The 25,925-nt window shown below is 34.0% G+C and overlaps 1 protein-coding gene across 1 annotated transcript in view; it reads left to right on the top strand.

The window, feature by feature from the left end:
• The window catches only part of LOC120768981, a 34,593-nt gene that overhangs the window by 5,935 nt on the left and 2,733 nt on the right, over window positions 1-25,925 (top strand). The window contains exons 2-3 of the mRNA XM_040095792.1: window positions 122-400; window positions 460-561. Coding sequence (XP_039951726.1) covers window positions 223-400; window positions 460-561 — 280 coding nt within the window. The 5' untranslated portion in view covers window positions 122-222. The remainder of the gene's footprint in view (window positions 1-121; window positions 401-459; window positions 562-25,925) is intronic.

The raw sequence follows: 25,925 nt of genomic DNA, 5'->3' as shown, positions 1-25,925 counted from the left end.
GTTTTAGTTATTTTCTTAATGAATATACATACATATATTTATACCCCTATAACAACCCTTCATATTTTCAAAATAATATTAATATAAAATACGTGCCTTTTTATAATTTTTTTGTACATAGAGCCACCATGGCTTCCTTCACATCAACAACAGCGTTTTTAGGACAAGATTCCTCCAAATCAAAACTTTTTATCCCTTCAAATTTCATAACAAGTCGAGAATATGAAACCTGTTTCAAAAATGGCAACGAATACGGACATTTCAGCAATGGAGTCTCTAGCTCTGCCTGCAGAACTGTATTGGGACTGCAAAACAGAGCCGGAATCTCCCCTGTCCATGGAGCTATTTTCCATGAATGAGCCAGCTGGTTTTTGGCTCCATGATGACAATTTTGAAAATGGTAAACCGTGAAAATGTTTCTATATCTTTAAAAGTTTATTAACTATATATTAATTATAGGCATAGTAATGGTCAGCGACGATGATTTTGACTTGAAACCCGGAATGGAGTTACTCAATGGTGATGACTTAGTTTTGGAATTTAGCGATTTGAAGGAGGAAGGTTGGTATAATAAATATTCTAAATTAATATTTCAGTTAGTATTTGTTTCGATCATTTTATTTTCTGAAACCGTGTGGTTAACAACCGCAACGGATCCGGATTTTTATTCGGCCAAGCATGTCAACTACGCCTTTTTCGAATATACATATTTAGAGAATCAAGGTTTTGGGAATTCATATATTTTGTAGTAGACATGAAATCTCTTGTGTATGTACGTTTCTGTGTCATGGAAATTATAAAAAGATTAAGAATATATACATTTTTATGTCAACGATTGCAAAAAATTATTTCAGTTTTGAGAAGCCAAAAAGAAAAACTTGGACACTTTTAACCCTTTCAATGCAGTTTTCAAGTAGGTACCGTTATTTTTGTCTGGTATTATTTGATTATGGTCAAAATGTTTTATTTAGTAAAGGAATTTATATAAACAAACATCAGGTAGTTAAATATTTGCAAGAGCACTAAATTAGTCGCGAAATAGGCAAAAAAAAAAAACTTCATGGTGCTGGAACGTCAAAAAATATACCCTTGGCTTAAAGTAAAGTTTCTCGGAGTGTCAAGGAACACAACAATTTGGATCTGAACGATAAAAGATAAGATTTTAGCTAAGCGCTAATTCATTTAGTAAATAGGACTAAAAAACTGAACCTCATTTTGCAAAAAGCTGTATGTTCGGACTTGCAGGAGGAGGTTTCAGTTAGAGAGATTTCTCAAAAACATAAAATTTCAATTGGTGTCATCAGCAAAATAAAAAGCAAGACAATGTTAATACACCACCCAAAAATTTAGGCAGGCCTAAAAAACCACTCCCGAAAAAGCAACGACTTTACGGCGTTTTAGCATTACTGATGCAGCTAAAAACGCAGTGGAGGCTAAGAAAGTGTTATTGTCGTCTTTGGGCACTAGAGTATGCAACAATACCATTCGAAATTCGCTGAAAAGTTGTAATATGCGTGCAAGACCAATGATTAAAACCCGTACATGTCAGCGAAGAACAAAGCGGCGACAATGAAAGAAGCGAAAGAACACAAAAACTGGACAAGCGAAAAGTTCAAACTAGTAATTTGGTCTGACGAAACGAAAATTAATCGTAATTCAGGTAGACGCATTTGAACATGGTAAGACAAGCGATGCGGTTCCACGGATAGGAATATGGTGCGCACACTTGAATTCGGAGGTGGCTCACTTATGGTGTGTGGTTGTTTCTGTGGCGGAAAGGTAGGAAAACTGTGTCGAATTAACGTAATAATGGGGCCTACGGACTATATTAGCATTCTAGAGGATCCACTTATCCCTAGCTTCGAGATTTTTGGATGTGAGCCCGGTGATTTGTTACACATGCAAGACAATGACCCTAAACATACCGCCCGTAATTAACGTAATAATGGGGCCCACGGACTATATTAGCATTCTAGAGGATCCACTTATCCCTAGCTTCGAGATTTTTGGATGTGAACCCGGTGATTTGTTACACATGCAAGACAATGGCCCTAAACATACCGCCCGTATTAGAAAATCTTTGTTGAAAAATAACGGAATTCGGGTGGTGGAGTGGGCAGCTCAGTCATCCGATATGAAACCTATTGAATATTTATGGGGGAGAGAGACACCAAAAGCCATATATGAACTCTGGACTCAAGTTGAACGAGTTTGGAACAGCTTTTCTCCCGAAATTTTAAATAACCTAATTAACTCTATACCTGACCGTATTAAAGCAGCCATAAAAGCTAAAGGCGGTCCCACAAGCTATTAGTTATTGTACTTCAATCACACCTTTACCTTGAAATAATGTTCAAATAATGTTCACATGAATTGTATTACTCTATATCTACTATAGCCACAAGAGATTATTAAATGAAGTGCTTGTTTATGTTAAAAAGTTTTTGATTAAATATACTTTACTTTTCGTAAAACAAAATTTAATTTGAATGTTAGTTTTTCTAAATATCATCTGCAACGCACTATTTTTTACTATACGTGAACACTTTTTGAACTCACTATAGGTGCACCTGAATAAATAAATTAGAAAAAGGACTATGAGCAAGAAGGACATGCTCAAAGATGTTATTGCAGAAGAATGACAAAAAATTTGACCGGAAGTAACAGAAAATCTTCTCCATTCATGGCTGCACCGTTTACATGTCATAATTAGAGTAAATGAAAAGCACTCAAAGTACTAAAACTTATTGTTCTTTTGTAGAAATATGAAGTATTTTAAGTTTTCTGTTCATAACTATTGTTGTTATAATAATTTTGTTTTTGTTTTTCCATAAACTTGAAGAGTATTAAATACCATTTTAAAAAACTATAAATGTTATAACACGGACGGTGTCCTAAAATGAAGAAGTTGCACAACTTCTAAAGTGATCATTAGGAGTTTACATGTGTACAAGTATACAAATATGAACAATCTGCGAAAATATACAAAATGCCCACCGAGAACTTTTGTGATGTTCTAAAGCTCTATATAAGTTTACAAGTGCAAAGTGTCAACTAGAGATTGTTTAACTGTAGCTATTATATACAAATAAATTATTAAAAAAATGGATAGAAATTTTATTGACAAACTTAAGGAATTTTCGAGAAAATGATATACAGCCATAGTCAAATGTTATTACACATTACTAATATTTTTTGCGTTTCGGTAAGACTGCTTCGATTGTTGTTGTTGTTGTTCTCAATATGAAGCAAATTTGTTGTTGTTGGATGAAATGGAGTGTGTGAAACGAACAAAAATTCAAAGAAAATAACGGAATATTTCTCACAAAAACAATACAATTGTTTTATGCATATTGGCGTCAGAAGTTATTACACACATTTTATTCGTGTCAAAGATAATTACACAATGTCATATTATATGGTTTATATTAAGAATTATAAATTTTTATTTTTTTTTTAATTTTAATGAGTCAATATTTTGTTAGTTCTCCTTTGGCATCAATTACTGCTTGCAACCTGGCCGGGATAGACTCAATCAAGGTGTGGATAAAAGAAAGAGGTAGTTTAGCCCAAATATTTTTAATTTCTTCAATAGTATCATTTAGTTGTCGATTTTTATCAATTGTTCGTTGTTTCATGAAACCCCAAACATTTTCAATGATGTTAAGGTCCGGGCTTTGAGGTGGCCATGCAAGAACAGCTTGATCTACCTCATTTAAAAACTTCGTTACCAACTATCCTTTATGGCAAGGAGCATTATCTTGTTGCAGAATCCAGTCGGTACTTGGAAACAGGCTATTTGCTGAAGGAAATGCATGATCATTCAACACATCGATATACCCACATTGATTCAAAGTTCCTTCAATTGATACGAGATCTCCCAATCCATAGAATGATATGCATCCCCAAAACATTACAGATCCTCCACCGAATCTGTTTAGAGGTTGCCGTGCTTTGCGTTTGAGAGTTGACGGTAGATGCATATACTTTCTTCCAAAAGACCCCTGGAACTGAAAAGAGGACTCGTCAGTCCACAGAACGTTGTGCCAGAACTCTGTGGGCTTATTAATATGCTCCCGAGCAAAGGCAAGGCGTTTGACTTTGTTGTTTGGAGTTATGTCGATCACTTTGCGAACTACATAGGTGTTGATTTCCATGCTCTTCATCTTGCGACGTAAAGTAAGCTTCACTAACTTTCTTCCCAATTAGTTCCTCCGAATTTTCTGCAATGCGAATAGGGCTTATTGTTGGATTTGCCATAAGGACTCTCATTAATCTTGTTTTTTCCCTTTGCCCTATAACGAGTTTTCGTCCACTTTTCATTTTATCTTCTAAATTCCTACAAGTGTCCTTCTTTTTTACTAAATTGTACACAGTTTTCCGTGAAATTCCATAAATTTTCAGCAGATCCGAAGCCGAAGTTCCCATTTTAAATTTGGTCACAATCTCGGATCGTGTTTCAATATTTAAATGCTTCCTTTTGACCATTTTCGTGGATTAAATTAACAATATTAATTACCTACTTAACTCACAAGATAGCTAAAAACTAATTATCTTTACACGAATAAAATGTGTGTAATAACTTCTGACGCCAATATGCATCAAACAAATTTATTGTTTTTGTGAGAAATATTCCGTTATTTTCTTTGGATTTTTGTTCGTTGCTTCTACACACTCCATTTCATCCAACAACAAATTTGCTTTATACTGAAAACAACAACAACAACAATTGAAGCAGTCTTACCGAAACGCAAAAAAATTTAGTAATGTGTAATAACATTTGACTATGGCTGTATAACACCATAAATTTTATTAAAAGTGATCATAGCTTGCAAAAAAATAAATATGAAAAGCTCCTGCACATAAAACAACGGAACGGCTGATCCTTTTAAAGCTTTCCGAGAGATTATAGCTGAAGTAAATGAGGAATTTGGGTTTATTGTTTCCAGTATACTTGTACGAAGGCGTCTCAATGATGTTCAGTTGTTTGGATGAATGAATCGAAAAACCATTTCTGTCCAAAAAAACATAAGAGCAAAGCTGAAATTTGCTAAATAACATTTAGAAAAGTACGACTAATTTTGAAAACGGGTACTTTAGAGCGATTAAGCAAAAGTGAATTGTATTGGATTCGATGGCAAACCATTTGTCCATCCCCTCAGGTGTCAGGCTTAGAACTACAGATACACCACAAAAACCGTTAGGCACCGCGGTGGTAGCATTATGGTCTGAACAGCGTTATGTTGGAACGGCGTTGTACCATTGGGTGGATAGATGATAGAATAGACCAACTTTCATACTTCAACATTCTCAAAAATACTATGGAACCATTCGCGTTCGTATCGATGCCTCCTATTAATTGGATTTTTATGCATGACAGTTATCCAAAGCACGTAGTTAAAAATGGGATGTTAAGATGCAGATTGCTACGAAAAAAAATAAAAATGAAAACTGAGTGGAGAGTTTGGCCCGACGATGCCAAGCAATTTTGAAAAATTGTGGACACACTACAAAGTATTAAGGTTGAAAGTGCTTAAAAGCAATAACACCTAAAACATTTCTAAAAAATTTTCTTAATTGCCGCAGAAACGGCCTACTGTGCTTTTTCTATGTTCAGGAACGTGTTATCGTAAATGTGAAGAGGGTATATAGTAAATCGTGTTGAAAATTAAGAAAAATACACTTAATTTTTCGTTCTTGAGCTCCATGACAGTAACACTGCTATTACAGTGACTTTACCCACGAATTCTATACATGTTTAGTAAAATATCGATTACACCCCTCATAAATATAATATTTCCTGTAATTAGCGGATTGAATTCTATTTACGTAAATAGAATTCTAGAAAGTTTCATTAAAATTGCTGTTAATACATAAACTAATTTAGTTTCAGTATTTATTATGTTTTACGCTTAAAGATATTATTTTACTGTTAATCATATCTTTATAGTAAATAGAAGGCCTATAATATTGTGTACGTTAAACGTACAGTTATATACAAAATAATAGTACAAGTATTAAAACTAATAGCACCATTATAGTATTAAACTCCACTCACTTGAATTCAAGTTAAAACAATTCATCTTCAGAACAACTAAACTTTTTTCAGCTTTACGAACTTCAACTTTTTCAGTCGAAGTTTCTTTCGTGTTTCCAACCTAATTTCGTGTTTGACATAATTGAACAGCTGAAAATTTGAAACGAAAAATCATAACAATTGAAATCAGTTATTGGTTGAATAGTTATTAAAATGAACATTAGTTTGGGTTTATATTAAGATGTCATAACTTATGTGCTGCGCATACGAAAAGGCATTCGTGATCACTCAAATTCATTTGAATTTCCTAACACCAAGTTAGCCTAACTTTTATTGACAAAGCTTCTTATAGGGCCAGTTTTCCATAGAACTTACTTAGATCGTTCAATTCGTATGACAGCTATATGCCATAGTGGTCCGATCTGAAAAATTATTCGGATCTTGTAGCATTGCATTGGATAGTAATCCATGCCAAATTTTGTAAAAATATCTTGTCAAATAAAAATTCTTTATACAAGAACTTGCTTGTGATCGGTCAGTTTGTATGCCAGCTATAACCTATAGTGGTCCGATATCGGCACTATCTTCGTGAGAAGAAGACGTTTGCAAAATATTATAGCGATATCCTAAAAAACTGAGGGATTACTTCGCGTATACGCAAACAGACGGACATAGCTTCTCCCGCTGATCAATTACATACATATATACAGTACCTCCCAAAAAATTTCGGAAATTATATTTTCTTAATGAATGTTTCAACCATCCACATCATTTTGCAGCTGATGTTGTGGCAGCGATCAGAAAATCCGGAAAAACTTTAAAGTCGTGAGAAAACTTAACCCTGGTCGAGACCAATGGTGCTTGGCTAGGCTAAGTGGTGTTTACATACATTTGTATGGAAATACGTGTTGTATTTACGCTCATATATGTACAATATAGATACATTTTTGAAATTTCTTACCTCTCGATTGTGTTGAAATCAAATTGACTGCCTTGTTCACGCTTGGCGTGGCAATAGCGTCCACAAAAAATGTAACATTTGAGAAAAAATTACATTTTTCTTAATCTTTAAAACGCTCTAGCGGCTAAAGTATTTGACCTAGATAAACATACAAACCAATTAAGACATGTAACGAACATGAAAACAGATAAATCAACCGTGCGAAGTGATAGAAACTTACCAAAGTTCATATATGTATTTTTATACAAAATATATGGGGTCTAGCCAAGCATCATTGGTGCACTAAGGTGTAATATTATAATATCCTTTTTTCGTCCTTTTCAATACGATATCCTTGAATTTTTTTTCTGAATTCTATAGACAATAAAATTCTAGGAAGCTACCTGAAAGCGCAAGTCGTTTGCTACACTCTAAATATATTTAAATAGCATTTATAAACAAAATATGCCTGACCAGACCCGAGGGTCTCGATGAGGGTTAAGGAAAATTCTCGTACCTAAAACTTGCTTCCAAGATGCAATTATCATGGAATGGGGTAACATCTTTGCGAAGCGAACAAAACCATTAATATTTCCAACGCCAAATAGATGAAAAGAAATTATAAAGTTGAATGATTGCTCTACCCGATGTTCATTAAAAGTAGAATTGATTTTAGTTTATATACTGTATACAATTTTTTACAAATACTTTTGTGATATGAATTCACCGATTTGGTGCACTGTGCATATATAGTCTCCGACGTTTAATTTTGGGTGCTTAAGTCCTTCCGTACTTGTTAATTTTACAACTCTTGGAAGAGTTTAAAGCATTGACGTGACTATTATTGTTTTGCACATAGCTGTACATACCATTAGAAAGTAGTAGTAATCAAGCTAGTATGAAATATTTATAAAATTATGTACCTATACATACATTTTCGTGCCAAAGCCGTTTGCTAACGGGTTTCCCATTGCCCTAAGTATAACTACTTCAATATTTATATGAAATTACAATTATTTCGTTATCCAAAATTATTATTCTGAGCAAAAGTGGTTTATAACGAAATAGTGAAAAATATTCGTTCACCAGATGGTGTCTGCTGTCTCAACAAACTGGTAATTTCACTTTTTGTTGAAAGAACACAATCAGAACGATCCGGATCCAATTTGTCAGTTAGTGAGCGAACAATTGGTCCACAATCACTTGAATTAAGTTTGTTCACTTAACGATCGATCAAACACTCACACATTCAGAAAAAAACCAGAGAGAATAGAAACTTCCAAGTTGAAATTGATTGTGTGTTCTGTGAGAAGCTCGTCAGACAGAGGCTCAATCACAAGTATTATTATAAATAATATTTTTTTGTTGTAGAGTAGTTTACCAAATAGTAAGAATAGCAAAATAGCTAAGCATGTTGTTCTTAAGCCAAACGGAACATATCCCGTTAAGGAAAACCGTAGCAACGAAACTAGATTTGTCAATTTCTAAATGACGTGCTTCAGGCTAGCAAATTATCTAATTTTCTACAATATACTAAAGGTAATCTATTTTTATCAAAACAAAACGTGACTACTTTTTGGCTCGCAAGTTCGGCGTAAACGTTAGTTATCTCGCTCTTCGCTGCTCACATTGCCTCTATATAATTCAGCAAACCACTTGAGAATGCTTGATTCACCCATGGCGAACAAAATAGTTCAGGCATGCCGAATGATACAGAATCTATGCAGATAGGCCACACGCTTTGTTGATGACTCGTCAGAAACTACGGGAGCTCAGATGGTAGGTTTTTTCGCATCCACCATATAGCCCGGACATAGCGATGATTACCGCTTGAATCAGGCGATCGACCAGAAGCGTCCAGAATTTACCAACAGGAAGGGTGTAGTGTTCCACCAGGACAACGCCAGACCACACACTTCGTTGATGACTCGTCAGAAACTACGGGAGCTCGGATGGGAGGTTTTATCGCATCCACCATATAGCCCGGACATAGCGTCAAGTGATTACCACCTGTTCCTGTCCATGGCGAACGCCCTTGTTGGTGTAAAGTTGAACTCAAAAGAGACTTGTGAAAAGTGGCTGTCCGAGTTCTTCGCAAATAAGGAGCGGGGCATCTACGAGGCGGGTATTATGAAGTTGCCGTCTAAATGAAAACACATTATCGAACGAAACGGTGCATATTTGAACTAAATCCGATCACTGTAACACTTTTTTATAGAGCATTGAATAAAGAGCAAAAAAGCGGAAGGGAGATATTTGACAACCTAATATAGTATTAGTTACAAAAATAATTTGTAAAATGTGTGTAGGTGAGAAAGTCCAAGAAGAGGTGCAAGCACACTTCATTTGGCAATCAAGCTTCAACTTGTTTGTTTTATTTTTTAAATCGACTGAAAAAAATAACCTTTATTTTTCAAAGTTTTTAAATCAGGAAACAGGATGTGCGTAATAAGTGTCAAAGAGACTTTCAATTTTAAAAAATATGACAGGATTAATCAAGGCGATAAAGCAGGTGTGCGTGTTTTATATGTTCTGGAATTGTGGTATGTAAGACATCGTCTGTAAAACGGCTCTATGAAACTAATCACAAATCTCTTTGTAAACAAAAAGCGAGTCTCAGCAAGGGAATTCGTGGCATGTGTATTCCAAGAAGGAAGCGAAAAGTCGACGTTTATGATTAAATATGTTAGTAAGGCATGCCATACGAGTACTGTAAGTTTTCTGGATGCGTATATAACTGCTCAGCACGGTAAACCTTTTAATGAAGTTGAATTTTTTAAAGTAGAATGGCTAGAAAGCCACCTTCACTTTTTAATGATTTTGAAAATAAAGATATTTCTCTAACCAGAAGCACAATAAAAGACAGAATCCTTAAATAGATAGAAAGTTTAAACGACCAAAAAAATTAAAAAAAAGATATCAAATCTATAGCTTATACCATGTTCAGACCGAAAATTTAAAAGATTAGATTACATTTAAGCATTTCATAACCCAACAGTGTTCTTACTGCCGTTGAAAAGATTAAAAACAGCTGTTTTTGCCATTCAAGAATTTACATAGCTCAATATTTATCGAAAGAAAACATTGTCATATAGTATTTTGTAATAAAAGCCGTATTCTTTTAAATATTTTCCATATAATGGAAATAATTAACGATTTTTTTCATTTGGGAAGTCGATTTTCAGCCGAAATTAGATTCATTGCTCTAATAAAAATTTGTTTCTTTACATTTTTTCCTTTTTGTAGTGTCTAAATCAGCTGTGATAATGTAATAGATTTCCAATGCTGCCAAGTAGATGGCGCAAAATCAGAGTCACACAGAGAGATTTATCGTGGATCAGTTTCAAATCACTCCGATGAAGTGATTTTGAACTGTCATTTTTGTATGGCGAAATCTTGATAAATTTATAAGATTAGTGGGATAAACCACTACACAGCCGAAATCGTGTGATTAAGTGTCGGTCTGAACATGACATAACATGTAACTAAATCGGCTCATTTAGTGATTTTTACTTGATATTGTGTTTCATGACGTCAAAAAAGAATTAATTGCGTTAACATCGGTTTCAATGACTAATAAGGGTACAGATATTTGTACGGCTGGTAAAGAGCCGCTTGCTGAGAAAGAAATTGATTTAGGCAAATTTATTTCCATTAGAGCTGATGGTGCCGCAAGTATGGTGGTACGTTTCAAACATATCGCATTCTGTTGTAAGTAACAAAGCCTTACCTAAAATAATTACCATGTAACATGATAGATCATTGTAATTTTCAACCTTTAATAAATAGTATATGGTATACTTAATTCCATCTAGTTTTATTTTATTTTTCGATAATATCAATTAAGTAGCCTAAATTATTCGGAACGTCGAAGCTATAATATTCTTTGTTTCATGGCACGTATAAGGTTCGCCAGTCCTGACCTATGGCTTCAATTATTATGGAGAAAGCACCTCAAAGTACATGGCAATGTTACAAATTTTTCATACCGAATTCTATGTGTCTCTTCGTCCTGATAATTTTGGAAAATAAATCAATAGGGGTTTTATTATCAGGATTAGAAAATTTGGGAACTGTTTAGCTCAATCTGAATCGTGCATTTGTCTTTGTATTTTAAGGTTAAAAGCAATACATTCCTTTTTGCAAACCAAAATATCTGGCCACACTCGTTAGTATACACAGTTGTGAGCATAAAATTTATACATACTTGCATGTACACACTTGTATTTATGTCTGTATTTCAACCGATATTTATTTATGAAAAATAACAAACGAAATTTAATTCGGAAACCATTCGAAATCGGGCTGGTATGACCAGTTCGACTCCAAATTTTTTTCTTTTTTTGTTTCTTTTTTTTTCTTTTTTTTTTTCTTTTTTTTATCTTATTTTTATTTTTTTTTATTTTCTTTTTTTCTGATTTTCATTGAGTTGAGAGTTGCGCTGTCTGATTGGTTTTTCTACTGTTATATCAGCATCTCGACAACATTAACATATGTATGCCGCCAGAGCACTGCTTTAAAACATACATACATACATATGTATATCAACAGAGTAATTTAATTTCAGATAAATAGTCTTGTATTTGTATTATTTGTTTTAAATATATTTAATTATAAATTTGCTCTTACGTGCTGACTTCGGTATGGAATATTTTCGAATTTTCTTTTGTTTCATTTTCTCACGTCATAAAGTGACAATCGCCGCTAATTATATTCGCTTCGTAAAAACTACATTGATTTAGTCAATTATTTGTTTTTTTTTTTAGGAAAGAGCGGTTACGTTTGAATTATTATTCCCGTATGTAATACGTAGTATGTACATATATAGTATGTATGTATGGTATGAGTCAAATCAAAATGATAATAATAACAAGTACCTATAACATTGTAAGTTAAACGCTATGTTGTAAAATAATTATAACATAATTACATTCAACCTTGGAGCTATTTTTCATAGTATTCTGAATTTTTAATCGAAAATCAAGCGAAGTATAATATTAAAATTTAATACTGAAGCGTAAGAGCTCTATGCACTACTCAAATATTTACAATTTAGTTTAATTTCCATACAATGTATACGAGGTCGGTACGATATAAGCATAGCCTACAGAGCACAGCCAAAACTTTCGGAAAATTTCGATATTTTCTCAACATAGTCTCCTTTTTACTCGATACACTTGACCCAGCGATATTAAAACTTCTATAGCCCATGTGAAAAATACGATTTCTGGAGGGCTTCATAGGCCTCAATGGAACCAAGCGATTTTTTTAAGTTTGCAAAGTCACCTAGAATGAAATAAAGGTGAGTGGGACTGGGACTGCAGTTCGTAGCAGAATTCAATAAATGTGACTGGTCGGTCAAGATGTTAGCCGGCGCGTTATCATAGTAGAAGGACACCTTTTTCTTTTTGGTAGTGGTAGTGTATTCCGGCGGCTCTCTAGGTAGACGATGTAGTTGTGATAGGGCGATAGAAAGCTTTCGCCTTTTTTCAGACTGGTTGTGGTTCTAGTTTATTTTGATAACGATCACAAAACAACACAAAGTGTGCTCCAATAGCGTCCACCACTGCGATGACGTGGTTTACTGATTGCGCTTGTAGAAAAAGCAAAGGTGGCACGATCGCAGCGACAGCTTTCTGACGTGTAATATTTTATATATTTTCTCGTATTTTCATTTAGAGACTTTTGACGTTATCCTCCGTAGTAGCCGTTTTGGCAACACCTGATCCTCAAAATTGACCGTCGCCTTTTTAGAAGAAGAGCATCCAAGCGGTCTTTGATTTCACTGCGCGGTTTCTCTTTCAAAAACAATAATTTAAAACCAGATCGATATTGCACGATTCCACATGTTTACAAAACAAAACAACGAGTTGTATTCGGCTGAAATTTTGACAATAGAAACTGCTCTTATGATAGTGGCGCTATTAGGCGGTGAGGCTAAGTACCTATCGGACCACTCTCGTGTTTTTTTCTAATTGCTTCTAACTATTTTAAAGAAATCAAAAAAATCGACTAAGCTGAAAAAGAAGAAATTTTACTTTGGAAAAAAAATTCAAAAATAGTCCATATACAGCTGTTAAGTGATCTTTGGATGCAATGTGATTCCCTGATTTTAAATGTAAATATGTATGTTAAATCTGCTATACATCCATATATTTAAATATATTTTTTTGCATCTGCTCACACACACTTCCGAAAAGACAAGAGAAAATAAATCGGCGTTTTAATCAGTATCAATGAAGCACGTACAACAGCACAGCACACATGCTATACACAATATATGTAGAAACATATGTACGTTTTTATTGACGTTGATAATGCAAATGTTATCAATAAACAGGCTGCGTTGTGCTGGTTAGACCACTGGTCGAAAAGGAAAATCTCGGCGAACTCAAAAACTCGTACTAATTGAGTTGAACATGTTATGAACAGGCATACACATATATGCATACATGCATACATCTAAATATACATTGACACACATCCATATACAAATGTATGCAGACAGACATATGCATATGTACTTGAGTGTCTATATACGCATACTTACAATTGCACATTGGTGTGATTCGACGTTGCGCTCGGAGACGTTTTCAACACGACTTGGAGCTCTTTCAATTCAAATTCAAAAGAATTGATTTAACAATCGCACAGTTCAACGCATACAATCGTTGGGACAACAACACGCTTTAAAGTGACAGCAGCAGCATTAAGCTTTTTGAAAGTTCCATATCTGCGTTTTGTCGCTAGCTTCGCCTACAGTTTCAAATTTAGTGAATTTATTCAAAAGTTTTTGAGATTTGCGCGCGCATACGTCTCTACCAAAGCTGGCAAGCGCGTCGGTCAATCGGACAATTGGACACGGGGGGTCCAGTATTTTTCCGAGCCATATAGAAAGAGTTTTCGTACACTCGCAACCAAATCAATAACTCAGCTCACTTGAATTTGTGCATTCTAAATTGGAAATTGAAACTTCAATTAATATTGATTGTGATGTGCGAATTAATCAAACAATTGCAAGTGTTTGTAATTTGCGCTGATGCTCGTACACGCCATTTATATGAGCGTAGAAAATAGAAGCTGTAGTGAAAAACAATAAACCACCAGCAAAACAACAAAACAAAACAAAAAACGGGTTAACTAACCTGTGTGAATGTAATCGCAAATTATAGAAGCGTAGATAAACACTAAAAAATTATATATGTATGTATTACATCTGTATGTATGCATAACTATATTGGCTTTGGCAAAGCCAAAACGGAAGTAAAACTGAGTGAAAATCTAAAACGTAAATAAAGTGTTTTGAATACGCACAATATTCGGCGTGTTTGTGCTGGCGCAACACGTGGCATGCATTAAAAATTCCGTGCACTTGGACATTGTGCCAAGCAGCTGTGTAGTTGTAAACGAAGTGTCGTTTTTGTAGTACTCCTATAGTACCTACCACCAACATAGACAATCACTAATTTAATTATCGCATTGCGAGCTCAACCGTGAGCATGATACCGCACTGTGGATATCGTTATACATGGAACCGTGAGATTGTGTTCAACTCGCAAAAATTGGTGAAGCGGCGTTAAGTGGACCCACTAGCAAAAGTACGCACACAACAGGCTACCAAAGCAGCAGCGGCAACAGGAGCAACGGCAGCAGCAGCGGCGTGGCATAGCCTAATTAGCAAAATTTCAAAAAAATAACCTAGAGTATCTAACGGTTTCGGTAACGCGTACAAAAGTCACAACATAACGGTTACATACAAAGCCCATGCCATTTCTTACCGTGTAATTACACTCTATATCGTTTACCAATAATTGCCATGAACTTTTTATATAACAAAAAATAAGCAAGAACAATTAAATAATAAGTTAAGAAATTAATAATAAATTATTTAAACGTGTTTGAGCTTATAACAGCCACTTTGATACAAGAAGTATACGCTCAAATAGCAAACAGTTTAATTAAAAGCGTGCTCTCTTGCAAAAAAAAAGAAAAATATACATATAAATAATAAAAAACAACACGGTCGACTACTAGTCGAGACTGTTGTCAACTTAAACCTGTTAAACGCAACCAGAGATAGAAAATTCCATCAACCAACCAAATAACCTAAAGCAAAAACATAAAAATTAAAAATATCTATATATATTTATACAAAAGCAATATTTTTAGCGCAAAACTCAAAATTCGCTGTGATTTTTTTATTAATCTAATTCGCAATACTCGTTCGTCGCTCGTTTTTTGTTTGTAGACTTTCGTCTCGCTACATTTACAATATAATAAGTTGTCTTTTTTTACAAAGCGCGAAATTCAGTATCTGATAAGAAGCGTAGACAATATTCAAATTTTGTTCAGCATTAGTAGATAACTGTTTATTCATATACTATTGTTAAATTTAAATTTTTTATTAACAACTACTAATACTTTTGTTATCGTAAGAAGTACTTACTAACTCACACTAATCCATTAAGGCATCTTCATCTCCACGAAATTTATCAAGAATATTTTTTATAGAATTTGATATCATTTCCAATAATAATCTCGTAACAAAATCGCGCAGCTCTCGTTCGATTTCGTTAAGTTCGCGCCTCGTTTATTGCGCGTGGTCTGGCTTGTTTTTCTTTTTTTTTCACATTTCGCATTCGAATCGACTTAATACCTTGTTATTGTTGCCTGCTGCGGTGCTGCCATCATGAACGTTACCTACATGACACCTCACACGTATGGTTAGTATAAATATGACCGCTATGCATATGTGCATATTTGTGTTTTACACACGTTTTTATGCATGTGTGTAAATAAATCACATATGCATATGTGTAATATGTATTTTTGTATGCATATATACATGTGTATGTATCATAACCGAATGCCAATGCCCCTTTTATATAAGTGATAATATAGTTTAAGCTTAATACCGCTTATTTGCGAAACATCAAGTCTTATTTTGAATAAATTTATTTATATACATAAATATACAATTTATATGCATATATGTATATTTCTAATTTATATATGTTTATTTGTTTGCACTAAATACATTCATAATTCTCCAACAGAGCACCTGTTGTAAGTTAGCATTTAAATTTCCAATTTTTTATTTCTTTTTTTTTAATTTTTTTTATTAGTTTTTGACCCGTCAATGCTCGTGCAAAAGAAACTCGCTGATATGCATTTCTATAAAAAGCCTCCTCATTGACTTCATTAAACTCAACTTCCTGAAAAATCCAAAGATAAAGGCCAAATGTATACAGCGTCCATTTGTTTGCAGACATTCAGATTTTTTATAACTCAAAAATTTGCATTTGGGTCGCATAAAAACGTTGATTTTATCTTTCACTCTTTTTATAATCAACTGCTTGTGAATATTAGGGTGTGTCCGTATGGATAAACGCCCAAAAACTTTGCTGCGTGACTCTTATACTATATATTGTTTGAGGATAACACTACACACCATAACGACAACCAAAGCCTTAGTTTGTAAATGAATAAATTGCGCAAAACTGTAATCCTGTTTTAAAATGGGCGTAGCTGGTTTTAATATACTATGTGCTAAGTTTTATTTTAAGCTGCGTTTCAACGTTGGTTTTGCGTAGTTACCACGCCCATTTGATAATGTTATACTAAATATACTTGTTTATGTCAGAATTATTTTTTTATAAATTGCCATATGCATTTATTATTATCGCTTTATTGAGGGGCGCGGTGGGCCCTCATTCTCATTATGCGGAACGAAAAGAAAGAGTGCTGTTAAAATAAAACTTTATGCTTGAAGAATTTTTAAACTTAATTTTTTCCAGTAAAATCCTTTTTGTTGAGAGTGGGGAGGGTATCGTATCGTAAAAATTCCTCAATTAGCACTGGCTTTTTATGTCTGAAATGCACTTTCAGCTTTTGCTACATCACGTAGAATTTATTTTTATATAATCATTAAAAATCCCTTGAACAGCATGTTCACTCACGAACCACTTATGTATTACCTTCAATCTTTTTATATATTTTAGTAGATTATTAAGAAGTGACGAAAAGTGGTTAAGCACTAGGGTAGTATTGCATCCATAAGCAAAGTATTCGATAATGGATTCTATAAATAATTAGAATAGCTCGAATATATGCTTAACGCTATTGAATACCCAGGCTGAAAAGTTCGGCCTGTTAAAAATAGAACAGTTGGAAAAATTTAGTTAAATATTCGACATTTACTTGCTTTCGAAGAAGATACATCGAGTATAATCGGTATAATTACTAGCGATAATTTACTTTTTGGATCCATTTTCTCTTCAAAACATGTCTTTTTAGTCTTCACCTCTTACATCTGCAATGCCGTTTTTTCAGCGAGTATTATTTTGAGAAATAAGAAGAGGATTAGGTGTTTTTGAGCCAAATCAATAAGTTCATTGTCTTGTTGGTACTTAGTACTTCTTTATTTAAATAAAGATTTTTTTCGCAATTTCTCTTTCCAAACGTTCCAATAATGGAAAAAACAACACAACTTTGTAAGCTGACTTTTGCTCCGTCCCACGACTTAAGTTCGGTTCATTGTATGGAATTCACTTTGATGACTGTTGATTGCACATGGGAGTGAAATGGTGAAGTTAGCTCATTCAATGTCGTATATGTATATAATTTCTTTGATATGTGTCGAGCTTACTTTTACTTAAACACCCAAACACTACTTAGAATTATGCATTCGTGCGGCACCACCCACTCCGTCCAGAGTTTTCGTAAACTGAAGTATTCATGAACGATATGTCCAACACGTTTCGTTGCCATCCATTTATTTAAATCTTTCTATTTCAATCCAAAATCAGTTTTTTTAATTTTTTGATATTTTCTATCCCTAAACGTCCACTTCTTCGTCTTATATGACCACTAACGAACGTTTGCTTCATCTGCCTTTTAATGGTTAGTTTGAATTGCTGGTGTACTTGCTTACAGTTACAGACAGTAAAATAGAATCATCCATGGTAGTAATTTTCCGTTCTAAAAAATATTAATTTGATTTAAATTCAACTAAGTAAAAATATTGGAAAAAAAACAACTCATAAATATTACAAAAACAAAGGTAAAAAATATATGTATTTCAATAATTCGAAGGACAAAAAAATAGAATCAAAATATTTTACATTAAAAAAAATTTTTTTAAGGGAACTATTAGATAAAATTGATAGTACAATGTCGTGTATTCTTTATCAGAACAGATGCACATCTTCTACACATAGACCTAATTAAGCTACCGAAAGTATTCTGTGGAACAGAATACCATACCTTTGTACCTTGTCTCAGAATTCTGTCTTATTTTTCGGTTTAACGAGTGCAATATGTTTTTCTTAACAATTTTGCGTAAGTTTTTGACTGGATTCTGATCTGGTGATTGCTCTGGCCATAACGCTAACATCATGATCTGAAAGAATTTGTTTAATTTTTATTGCTTTGCATCCGGAGCATAAATGTTGGCTATTAGTTAGTTTCAATTTTACTTAATATCTTTGTTAGCAATTTTACAATAATTGACAATTTATCACAAACGGATTTTCTTTTGATTTACAAACTGAAATTACTAAGATTTGTCATTCATAATGAAGGTGTACTTTAGAATAATTTAGAAGTGTGCTTGCCCTAATAGCCTCAGATCATATTAATTTTTAAATTGTAACTGTTAGGCCACAAGTCAGGTGCTATGAATTCATCGAGGTAACAAATGATTGAAAAACTACTTTCCACTCAGAGTTAGTCAGTCTATAAATATCCAGAGCTTTACACTATGACGATCAAGCCGCAAAGTGAGCGCAATGTGCCATTACTAAAACTGCTTCCTCTTCCTTCTCGGCAAGGTCGCATTCACCCATCTTTTTCCTATAGCTTAGATTACAGCTGCTTTTTCAAATTTCAAACAAAACTAAATTGGCCTTGAGCTCGTGAGAATGAAAAAAAATATATATTTTGACATTGAACTGTGCTCTGCTTGGTTGCTGTTCTCTACTTGTTTATTAGCGTTCGCTTTTTCTATTTATAGACAGTGTAATCGAACAGTCCAAATTAAATCGTGGACTGGTTAGTTACTTAGTAGCATGTCCGTGGCTTCAGATTTTATTGTTGATGTTCTAATGATGCTAACAACAAATTATAGGCATGTCACATATAATATGATTATTAGTAGGAAAGCGAGCGATTGATTTTCGGTTTAGTTTCTCAGTTTTTACAGATAAAATTTCTATAAAATCTTGTATTGACATTTCCATTACCGCCTTATCAGGGGTATATTGTTGCGACTGCAATGTTGCGTTAATGTTTTGTTGAAAACACAAACTTTTTTAATGAGTTAGCATCAGACATCTTAAGCTTTTGTCTGAAAGGTTTCGTTATTATCAGTGTTGAATACCTTTTAGGAACTTATAAAACTTATGAAGTTTTGAGATCACTTCAAATCTGCAAGGCGGTTTTGCTTACCTGCCGAAATGATATTGTAGTTTACTTTTATTTGATAAGCGTTAGGAGGTAGCGTATCGAACACATTTTACCAGCTGTTCAAAGCGGTTGGGTGTTCTTAACACGTTCCTGCCTCTTTTCATGTCAAAAACATTTTAGTACCCCTCTGGTTTCGAGCAGCTTCCATGCCTTACAATTTCTATAAAAAATATATTTTAATATCAGTCTTAAGTTTTTAAAACCATTAAACATTTGTTTGTGTTTTCATTTCGGACAGCATTTTGGCATTAGACCATTCACAATGGTACGAGTAAAGCTTGTCTAATATCTGTAAAAAATTTCGAATATTTATTTGCCACTATTTTTCGTAAAGTTTCATCTCACTGATTTCCATTGGAAGAAACTCTTTTTTTTTTTAAGGAACAGTATTCAGGGGTGTTGTGGAATCCAAGAAAGAATTGCTTAGCTGTCAAAATTGCAAACCAATTCTGATTTTCAATGGTGTCACAGAACCTGATTGGATTTTCGTATTTTCGAACATACGCAAAACCAAACCAGCTGTTTACTAATGTGACAAAACTTGCAAATAAATACATTTGGAAGCAATCCTATTAAAGTTTTTAATGAGTTCCGAATTAAAGAAAAATTTTAAGAGATAACATTTATCGAATGAATAAAGACGCATTTGAGTGTTAAAGTACGTTTATTACGTTTTGTTAATCTAATCTATTTAAATATCCGGATTTTTTTTACAAAAACTCAATAATTAAGATATTTCGTGTTTTAAACTTATGTTTTCCCCTATAGAAAAACAGTTAAATTAATTTAAATAATAAAACAACTTGATTTCTTAACTCACATTTCAACGAGCGACCATCTTCTTGCTTTGTCTCTGATAGCAAAACCGATAAAATTAGTTTCCGTGACACCCAAAACCGATACAAATTCTGTTTCGAATGTCAAACCAATAATATCTGAATTCATGACACCTACTACTTTTTTTGATCGGTTTCAATTCTGATTCCGACAACTATCTATTAACTTTTTTGCCACCTAACTTTTTTTAATTTGAAGAGCATCTTGTTCATGTCTGAAATACAAATTATTCCTTCCGCTCTAATAGTCGGTATGAACAGAGGTGCTTTATTATTGACTACCGCACTCATAAATGTATATTAAATGGAATGTTTTATTCATTATGCTGTAAATACTAATATTTTATAAGTCAAAATACGTATATATTTTTGAACTAAATTCTAAAGCAGTGTGGGCGTTGAAGATAACATTCATATGTCTTTTGTTATATTCCATATGCTATGAGTACGCATACATATGTATGTATGAATATACATTAGAGCGGGTTAATTTAAAGGGAACCAAAAAAAAAACGGAAAAATCGTGTAAGCGGGAAATGATCTACTGCTCATTCTGAACACTTTTGCTTAAGAGACTATGGGCCTAAAAGCGGTTTCGAGTCAGCGATTCTAAGACATAAATTATAAATTCTGTGTTGCGCATACGACATGGTACTGTACACTCGTAAATGCTCTATCACTGAATTACTGAGCCTTGGTCCAGATCTATAACTTCAACTGTATAAAACTTTATACTTTTATAGAACAGAAAGTTTTGTACTAGAATATCCTTTTTTTATGGCTTACAGGTTTACTTATTTAATGCCAAATATTAAAAAATCTCATGTTATATATGAAGAAATGGGAAAAGAAATCATATTTCTCATAATTTAGGGAAAAAACTGAAACTACAGGAGGAGTTTGCAAAAAAAACAAGAAAAAACGTTAGCTTCGGTGTAGCCCTTCACAGGTGCATTTTTTTAGTAACTACATATGTATTCAGTTTGTATGGAACCTGTACGCTATAGTACATTATTACCTTAAGCAGTAATCCATGTCAAATTTCGTGAAGATACCACGTCAAATGCGAAAGTTTTCCATACCAGCACTAGATTCCGATCGTTCGGTTTGTATGGCAGCTAAATGCTATAGTTAGCCGATCTGAACAATTTCTTCCGATATTACATTATTTCTATGAACAATAACTCATACCATATTTCGTGAAGATATATCGTTAAATAAGGAAGTATCCCATTCAAGCATTTGATTCCGATCATTCAGTTTGTATGGCAGCTATATGCTATCTAATCATCGTTCAGTTTGTATGGTAGCTATATGCTACAGTTAACCGATCTGAACAATTTCTTCGTATATTACATTATTATCTTAGAAATTAACCTGTGCCAACTTTTGTGAAAATACATTGTCAAATGTGAAAGTTTTCCATACAAGAACTTGATTCCGATCGTTCAGTTTGTATGGCAGCTACATATATGTTATAGTGGTTCGGTATCGGCAGTTCCAACAAATGAGTAGCTTCTTGAAGAGAAAATGACGTTTGCAAAATTTCAAAACGATATCTTAAAAACTGAGGGAGTAGATCGTATACATATTATATATACAGACGGACATGGCTAAATCGACTCAGCTCAACATACTTATAATTTATATATATACTTTATAGGGTCTCCGACGCTTCCTACTGGGTGTTACAACTTCGTGACAAACTTAATATACCCTGTTCAAGGTATAAAAAAAATCAACTTAAGAAATTTACCAACACCCTAATGTGTGCATGTACATTGTAAGCAAGTTGTTTTGCCTAACACCTGACCTCAAACACTTAAAAGTAATTTATTAGTCCTTCACCAATGGGATATACATTTTTTACTGCTTGATTTTAGATCTAACTTTACCAAACGAAGGTGTTGAATTCCCTAGTAGCTAATCGTTGCCCACCACAGACTCAAAAGTTCTATGCCTGTATAATGAAATACGTATGCATGTATGAATGTGTGCATTGATTCGTTTGTTTATAGCACAGGTGTTCCATAAGGCGAACGGCTCAAAGGCGGGGGATTAGCACTGATTTCAGCTGGTCATACCGTCATAGCGCCGCTACGCGCAACAATGAATTATATACACGTGCATATGTACATATGTAGCTGCATAGACATGTTTGTATGTATGTATGTTAAGTGAAAATGTTGTTTATTGGTAGGTGCAGCAGTGCACCACTCATATTGTCTGTTGCCAATGCAATTGTTTGTGTAATTATATGCAAAGCGCTTTTAAAATTATTATTTTAATTTTTGTTTTTGTTTTTTACACACTGCTAACGGGTATGGTAATTTTGGAATGTTCACGGCTGCACTCTCACAACTGTTGTTATTATTTTGCAACTTAGTTGTTTACAAATATGCGTTATGTTTCAATCCAGTTTTCGTTATTGAAATTCACTAATTAACAAATTATTACGTACAGTGTGTCAAATAAGTTTGTCGCTGTTGAAATAGTGCACCATTATACTTATGTTCCTCTCTTATTCTCTTTTTGATGTTAATACAAACCATATGTAAAGGTACTCCAAGCCACATGATCTGTGGACTATATTAGGTGTGCAACCAAGTTATCTCCTTTTTTTTAATGAAAATCTAATTTATTGTAAGGAAATGATTAAAAATTAAGTAATCGAAGTATTGCCCATCACTAGACACAGCTTTTTCCAACCTTTCTGGCAAACCTCGAATGCCATTACGGTAAAACTGTTCATCTGTGATGCTATCCAAGAATTAAGCCAATTTTGGATGTCGTCTTGTTGTCAGTCTCGGTATAGTTCTTTTTCAATGCTGAAAATATAATTGTAAATGAGTATTATTCTGACCTCTTTGTTGTTAGCCAGAATTTTCCAATAAAAAAGATTATTTTCTAAAGCAATTATTATGTTAAATATTTATTTATAATATTTATTATTTATATAGTATATTAAAATATTTCCCTTCCGCTTTTTTGCTCTTTATTCAATGCTTTAAAAAATGTGTTGCAGTGATCGAATTTTGTTCAAATATGCGCCGTTTCGTTCGATAATTTGTTTCCATCTAGACGGTAACTTCATAATACCCACTCGTAGAAGCCCCCCTCCGTATTTGCGAAGAACTCGGACAGCTACTTTTCGCAAGCCTCTTTTGAGTTCAACTTTACACCAACAAGGGCGTTCGCCATGGACAGGAACGGGCTCCGAGCTCCCGTAGCTTCTGACGAGTCATCAACGAAGTGTGTGTTCTGTCGTTGTCCTGATGGAACACTACACCCTTCCTATTTATCAATTCTGGACGTTTCTGGTCGATCGCCTGCTTCAAGCGGTCCAGTTGTTCGCAGTAGATGGTAGAATTAAGCGTCTGGCCATATGCGAGCAGCTCACAGTGGGTGATTCCCTTCAAATGCCCACCAAACACACAGCAAAACCTTCCTGGCCGTCAATCCCGTCTTGGCTACTGTTTGGGACGATTCACCGGCCTTCGAACACGACCGCTCTCGCTTAATATTGTCGTATGTGATCCATTTTTCGTTGCCAGTCACCATCCGCTTCAAAAATGGGTCGAGTTCGTTCCGTTTCAGCAGCACATCGCAGACGTTGATTCGGTCCAGAAGGTTTTTTTACGTCAAGTGATGCGGCACCCAAACATCAAGCCTTCTGCAGGTGACTAACTCCCATCTTCTGGGCGATGTCACGAGATGCCACATGCCGGTCTATCTCGATGTTTTCAGTGATTTGATCGGTATTCGTCGTCGCAGGTTTTCCGCCGGCTGGCTTATCCATGGTGTCGTTTTCACACGCTGTGAATCGTCGAAACCATTCCTCTGCAGTTCGAAGTGATAGAGTACCATCCCCCAAAACACCATTAATCTCACGGAACGTTTCTCTAGCGGATTTGCCTTTAACGAAAGAAAACTTTAAAATAGCGCGAATTTCGGCGTTAGTGAACTCCATGTTTACACGTCTATAACTGCTGAACGCAATATCTAAACTAATCATGTATTGCGTCGTTTTGTAGGTTATGTCAAGACCTTTCAAAGATGTTTAGTATTGCCAGGTACGAGCTCTGTAGCGCTTTATACATGGCCGCGAAATTCAAAAGACAAAAAGGTGGGCAACCTAATATTATAAGTACATAAAATTATAGTAGTTTAGGATTAAGTGTGATCTAGTGTGAATTATACACACATATTTATTTGTATATATTTCAATTCACAAATTGGCACGTTTAAAAATGTCATGAATGATGCATTATTATTCATATCCGAGGCTGTCAGTACAGATATTTCTGGTAGCATTTCAGTTATCCATTTGTGAACTGAAAAGAAAATACTCTTCAGTTCATTTTGTCTGACAGTAAAAATAGTGACAACAGGCACAGACAATCATATTTTTAACTCTTTCTACTGTAATATTTCCGCATATGAAGGATATTTCATCCAAAATTCAATAATTTTGAAAATTTTCAAAGTCGTCTTTCACGGGCTAAAATTTGACACAGAAAAGGGATGAAAAAACATAAAATTTTGCACATGTCTTTTTCTTCTCAAGAATCTACTCATTTGTTGGAACCGCCGATAGCTGCCATACAAACTGAACGATCAAAATAATGCCGTTGTGTGGAAAAGTTTTTCATGCAACGAGAAATTTTCACCAAATTTACCATAGATTATTGGTCAAAGAAACGCTACATTCTATGCAATTAAAAATAGTGACGAAAAAAAACAAAAGAAAGTCATCCATACGTTCCTTTCAAGAAATTTAAAAAACCGAAATTCTCAGAATATCAAAGCCAAAATAGTAGTTGATTAAATTTGCCTTTTTCTTTCTGTGAAATACCACTCAGTTGTCTTTGATCAGATATGGTTGACATGCATGATGCAAATTTTGGGGTGTACTAGTTTTGCGGCTTCTATATTTTTGCATATTATTTATATAAATATGATTCAAGGCAGAAAAATACTTGACAATGAAAAAGGCGTTAAATTCAAATTTTTTATGGTTACAAAGGATGGACTTAAATTATTAAAAAAAATGTTTTCGATATTGCCAGAAAAATTACTTTTTTGTCAGTTTATCATTTCCTATTCCCAATGTAAATCCACTTTAAATTCATAACGAAAAAGTGAGGTTAGGTTACTAACATCACCTTGTTATGATTCATAAAAAATTAATTTTACGAAAAATTCACATTTAGTTCAATTAGACGCGAATGCAAATAGAAAACAGTGTTGGAAATATTGTCACTTTATAAGGACAGGTAATGGAAACGCGCCTGAAGTAGTATTTTTTTTTACTAACATATTCAATAATATCTTTTCATTTAAGTCTCTTTATGTAGGTTCGTTTGTGTGTAGATAAATTAAATGCATTGATACTTCTATACATACATATGTATATAAGAACATATGAACATATGTATGTATAAGTAGGAGGGTAACGTGCGCAAAACTGGACCGAGGTCAAAATAAATAGTTGAAATACATAAAATCAAGAATCAAGTAATATTTTATCATATAATTTTTTCTAAACTAACATGTTTATACTCTAATATGCTGTTATGCATACACTAAGACACACATACATCTAAATTAATATATATTTACATTTGTTTGTATACATATATGTATA

This window comes from Bactrocera tryoni, chromosome 2, assembly GCF_016617805.1.
Source record: "Bactrocera tryoni isolate S06 chromosome 2, CSIRO_BtryS06_freeze2, whole genome shotgun sequence".
Taxonomy (NCBI): Eukaryota; Metazoa; Arthropoda; class Insecta; order Diptera; family Tephritidae; genus Bactrocera; species Bactrocera tryoni.
This window is presented reverse-complemented; position numbering and strand designations above follow the sequence as displayed.